The 6,000-nt window shown below is 35.8% G+C and overlaps 1 protein-coding gene across 1 annotated transcript in view; it reads left to right on the plus strand.

Annotated features, from left to right (window-relative positions):
• The window catches only part of LOC107690714 (gamma-aminobutyric acid receptor subunit delta-like), a 28,559-nt gene that overhangs the window by 12,747 nt on the left and 9,812 nt on the right, over positions 1 to 6,000 (plus strand). Inside the window, exon 3 of the mRNA XM_016489120.1 lies at positions 1,657 to 1,724. Coding sequence (XP_016344606.1) covers positions 1,657 to 1,724 — 68 coding nt within the window. The remainder of the gene's footprint in view (positions 1 to 1,656; positions 1,725 to 6,000) is intronic.

Here is a 6,000-nt window from a genome sequence, read left to right on the forward strand (position 1 = left end):
AAGTGTCGCAGAGAAAAATAAATACGACATCTGTCATTTAAAATTATAGGCTAAGCACAATATAAATTGGACTTGCGATCACGTTCTTCCGGGTTTGAAGAGTGATGAATTTTAAAGATGTTCTGACTCAATGGTGATTGGGAGTTTCTTCCCAGTGAAAAGTGAAAAAGAGGTAAGAGAGACATCAGCTGAGATCCTAGGATCTTTGGTTTATTCGGTAATTTAATCCCGTGGCGCAAAAAATCCGGTCGGGTCAGACCTCTATCTTGATGGTTTCAAGGTTTTGGACTTGCGATCACGTTCTTCCGGGTTTGAAGAGCGTCCATTTTTATGAGCATTATGTGTCTGTTTTAGAGAGAACTCAGTAGGAGGAAGATTCTCTCTACATACTTTTAGGTCGTAAAAGTTTATCTGATCTGGCTGAGGGGTCCTGGTTGCCATGGTAACCAGGGGCTTGGTGTTTTCCCAAAAAAAAATTTTTTTGTTTTAATTATACTGAATGGTATAGTGCAGGGGTAGGCAAGTTCGGTCCTAGAGAGCCGCAGTCCTGCAGAGTTCAACTCCAACCCTGAAAACAAAACTCACCTGCCTACAGCCTTAGTAATCCTTACAAAAGCTTTTTATTTCAGATAAATGCTGAACTTTGGATCTTTCTGTTCAACAAATAATCCTGAAGAAATGTACTCAACTGTTTTAAATATTGATAATAATAATAATAATAAATGTTTCTTAAACAGCAAATCAGCCTATTAGAATGATTTCTGAAGGATCATGTGACACTGAAGACTGGAGTAACGATGCTGAAAATTCAGCTTTGATCACGATCCTCAAATAAATGCAGGCTTGGTGAGCAGAAGAGAATTCTTTAAAAACATTAAAAATCTTTCTGTTCAAAAAATTTGACTGGTCGTGTATATGATTATTATATTATAATGGGAAAGGATAAAAGGAAAGTGAATGAGGCGGACAGGTGGCTCTTACGACTTTAGTCCTTTGACCCTTGCACATGTGCATCAAGCATAAACCAGACTTTAAAGGTTCTCAATTGCTTTGGGAACTACTTCACAATTTTTACAATGTGGCACCCTTCAAACATGACAGATTCGTGTCATATCCTTGTGGATTGTGCTCTGACATATGGTATGGTATCGCTTCAGGAGACCTTGAGTCCCTTGCTGACACAGTTCTCGTGTTGCTGCTTCTCTCTTCTCACACTGGCTAATATACTGCATAATAAAATATTTATATAATTAATTATAAAAATTATACAGTCACATTCACAGCTTTTTCTGTCACATGACTCACAACAAATCCAAGCCACTCAAGGCTTTTTGTTGTCACTGTACACCAAATCTTGTACCTTGCATCTGTTTTTCTTTCATAAACGTACCATTCTACAAAAAAACCCACACCAGTTGAAGTGATATTTTACATCCTTGAAGCAGCTTCCTTCTATTGGTGCCCAGGGAATGAATTTGATCATTTTATTTGATATTACTTCATTTTTATCTTTTAGCATGGTTCATATTTAAAAACAAAATTTAAATAAAGATTTGGAAAATTGGAAGTAAGCTTAAAGAGTAGTGTTTTTTTCTCAAATTATTTCAATTTAGATGACAAGTAGGTGAAGTCTGATCATTTATTTTGTCTCCTCAGGACCTCCTGTGAATGTCGCCATGGCCATTGAAGTAGCCAGTATTGACCATATCTCAGAAGCCAACATGGTAATGTGTTGGATATCACCCTATTTCACATGTGTGATGTACTGGATTTGTTTTGTTGCTGTACTGGAAAACAATCATATTTTTGTCATTAATGTAGATTTAAAAAATTGAATGTGCTAAGCTTCTTTTGAATATTTTTCTTTCCAAATGAATTGGATTCAGTTCCAGAATAATTAATAAAATAAACAACAGGAGTAAATCTAAATTCATGATTTACTAAAACATCTCGTAAAATGTTCAAACAAATTTAAAAATCACTGGACACATAAGAAACAACAAGACGTTTCAGTGTTCCTCTAAAGACCATCCTCAGTTGTAAAAACACAGGAAGTAACTTTGGCAAATATTCATATGTAGAAGTCACAAGACTACTAAGTTGTCTGAGCTGCTTGCCAGAGCAGATGGTCTTCCACCGTATGTGGTCTTGTTTCTTTTTATGTAGTCCAGTGACTTTTAATAAAGCGTTTGTTTGAACAAGTAGGGGTGAGTATACCATTGTACAGTGCAATATCATTAAAATGTTAAACGATTCAGAATTTTATCACCTTTCTAAGTTGACAAGTACAGTACAGTTGTTTACAAAGACTATATTAAAATTACAGACGCTACAGTAGAAACTCAAAGCAACAAAAGTGAATACACCTGTTTACAATAATCATCTGTGTGTTTGGATTAATGGAATGCATGAAAAAATTTGAAAAAAGCTGAGCAATTTTAGTAAAGTTTGGTTTCAATCTTGCTTTCGTGTTTACTGTGAATTTTGCAACATCTCTCTGCCAATTACTTTCAATCTTGCACAGAAATGTACATAAGAGGTAATGAAAGAAGAGCTTTAGGTTTTGCATAACTGTGTGTATATAATATATCCAAAAGTTCAATAGTGTGGTAAAGGTGTTTGCAATGTAAGACAAATGTTTGCTTTTGAAATGTGTTTGTGATATTGCGAATGCAGTGCTTCATTTTGCGAGTGATGTTAGGCATTTTGCACTTTGTGTGCAATTCTTGGATTTGTGTGTAAAGTTTTGTAAAAAAGAGGCAACATTTTAAAAATGTGTGTTAGCAGTTAAAAAACCTGTAAATTATATACAGAAAGTGAGCAAAAAACTTTCCCCAATCACTGAAGCGGTTCATGAATTAAGCCCACTGCTTGAGCGCAAAAATTCAGTGTGGAATTCAGTCAATGAACGTTCCTCATCGCCGGTGACTAATCTGAACTCTGTTTGGCCAGAAATGTGTATATTTGGTTATAATGCTCAACACTTCAAACTGATTAGCAGATCTAAATGTAATGCTGCAATCAACACTTTTCATTCATCATCACATCTCACTTTAATCGCCGCAGTCGTAATAAAACTCGTTTAATTGCACAGGGGCTTATTTTGCCCCATTATTTTGAATTTGGGGAGCATTGTTTTGGCTTTTTTTGCCCCAAGTCCTCATTAATGTCTGTAGGCTATAAATTAAGGCTGGATATTGTTACTTCACAATAAAATATGTAAAATTATACATTCTTTACGATACAAATTGACGATACAAATTGACAAACTCCATCAAAGCTTGTTTTAAGATCAAAACTGCATGACAGAGACAGATGAGACATTAAATATGCTGATCTCTCTGCTGAATTCAAAATACATATGTCTGGAAATATACTGTACACTCTAAAAAAAAATGGTGTTTTTTTAGCACTAAAAAGCACTAAAAGCGGTTCTTTGGCTCGTAATCATAGGGGAACCACTTTTAGTGCTATTTAGCACCTATTTTTACAGGTGCTATATAGCACCTTTGTCAAATGGTGCCATGTAGAACCATAAGAGGTGCCATATAGCACTTTTTCTCAACAATGGTGCACCAATCATAACTCATCCATGGCTCCCAGCATGCATTGCTACATGAATAAATTATGCAGCTGCATTATCTTAGTATTTTCTTTTAATCTTACTATTTTCTTTTATTTTTGTTGTGACTTTTTACTGCCCTGTTTTGTAATGTTCAAAAATCATACAAAAATTATCAGAATATTTTGTCACCATTGCTGAGATTCAATGCTGATTCTTCATGTCTATGAGGAACAGAACTGAAACCTCTTTATAACCCATAATTCTAAAAGTGGTTTATACAATTTTCTCACATTGTATCATAGAGCTGCAATAATACAAAACTCATAAAAGAATAAAGATTTTGGTAATATGCAACCAGAGACTCAGATGCATGAAAAGATTTTACAGTAAGTTCCTTGCCATTACATATGTGCTTTATAAACACTATTGCAACAGCCAAAGAGAAACTTATTTTAACTTAAAGTTAAAGTCAAGGGTCAAGAGGCAACTAAAGCAAACGCTATTCACCAAAACGGTAAGTTGAAAAAAAGAAAAAACTTAATTCTCAATAAAGAACTTCTGTTTTATGGCGCTTTTCCACTGCGTGGTACGACTCGGCTGGGTACGGCTCGGTACGGCACGGCACGGTTCGGCTCGGCACGGTTTGCATTCCACTGCAGTTCAGTACCCCTTAACCACTCCAAAGAACGGCTGAAGAACCACTGAAGAACCTTTTTTTTTAGAGTGTAGGTCACATTCTTTATGTAGATATAAAAACCATGATGGTAATGTAAATAATTATATAAAAAATATATTTAAGCAACTGTAAGGCAAGTACTACAAGCGGTACTCAATTCTCACTATTAACTATTAGCTATGACTTTTAATTAGCAATTAATTAGTAAATGTTATTGTTAGTATGGTAGTTGTTAAGTTTAGGTATGTGATAGGATTAAATGACCTAAAATATGGACATGCAGAATAAGGCATTAATATGTGCTTTTTAAGTACTAATAAACAGCCAATATGCTAGTAATATGCATGCTAATAAGCAACTAGGAGGATGATCAGATCAGGGCCTGTATTCACAAAACATTTTATCTTACCACTAAAGTTCTCCTAAATAGCAGTAAAAGTTTTTAGCCAGGAGTTTTCTCTTGAAACCTATTCACAAAGCTGCTGAGACAAACTTGTACTAAGGAATAGAGAGAAGCCCTTTAAGCTCAGAGTAAGGGGGCGGGGTTTACCTCGTTGCTATGGATGATGTCAGCATGCTTACTAACGATGCACACAGTGATTGGCTGATAGTCTCTGTCAGATATTTATTCATAGAAATATTATAGAGCACAGATTTTATGTTGCCATATTCAAATAAAGGTTTAAAACTAAAAATGTTAATTGCCACATCCAAATAAATATTTTAAAATGCAGGCTAAGAGTCACTAATTAAACAAGTATATGTTCAGCTAATTGTCAGCCTCTTACATGTATGCTTCTCATAATTAGTGAATATGCATATAAACAGCCTTTTAATTAACGGAGTAGAATAATCATGGCTGATAGTAAGACATGCAAACGTAAAAGAAAACCAAACTGGACACAAGAAGAGCTGTTACTTCTTGCCCAACTGGTTAATGAAAACAAGGATATAGGCTAATCAAAGGAAAATTGTCTCGACAAGTTCTACAACAGTCATAATACCCCCATGATTAAGGCGGTATACCTTTTTAAAAGCTCATTATCGTCAAATGTTTACATTCCAAGGCAGATTGCCAGCAACAGCTATTTTAGGATATAGTTTGTGGCTTGCTCTTACTGACTTAGGAGTCCTCTTCTCTACTCCAAACATTTCACAGATTTAGAAGCTAGTTTTAGTGCTAAAATGCTTTGTGAAATAATCTTAGAGCAAAAATGTAGAAGTCCTAAATTTAGAACTGACACACCCATTATTTTTAAGATTTTCTCCTAAATCGGTGAGTTATGAGCTACTTTTAGCTTTAAGATATTTTGTGAATACTGGCCCAGATCTGTGTGTGGAGCACTGGCTGTTGTCTGTTGTCACTGCGCTTCATCTCGTCCATTTCCAGCCGCTCGCGCCACACGTTCCAACCCTCTACATTGCGAGTAAATCACTCGCATATGCGACCAAATCTTACTCTGGGCGACTAAATTATGTCTAATATTAGCCAATTGCTAATCAATTCTCAGAGTTTACTCGCCAGTGTGTGAGTTGGAGGTTAAGTATAAGTGTAGCTCAGATATATTTTCACTCACAGAACACTCTGACTGAGCGCTTCAGAGTTTCACTCTCCGTCAAGCGATCTGTGCTATTTTTCAGTTCATCTGAATGGATGTGCAGCGCACCTGTATTTAACGTACCGTAAACTCTAGTGTGAAGGCGCACAACTCGCCGTCGCTTTGTTTCACACACACGCAGAGAGAGAGAGAGAGAGAGA

This window comes from Sinocyclocheilus anshuiensis, unplaced genomic scaffold, assembly GCF_001515605.1.
Source record: "Sinocyclocheilus anshuiensis isolate Anshui unplaced genomic scaffold, SAMN03320099.WGS_v1.1 scaffold2751, whole genome shotgun sequence".
In the NCBI taxonomy this organism is placed as follows: domain Eukaryota; kingdom Metazoa; phylum Chordata; class Actinopteri; order Cypriniformes; family Cyprinidae; genus Sinocyclocheilus; species Sinocyclocheilus anshuiensis.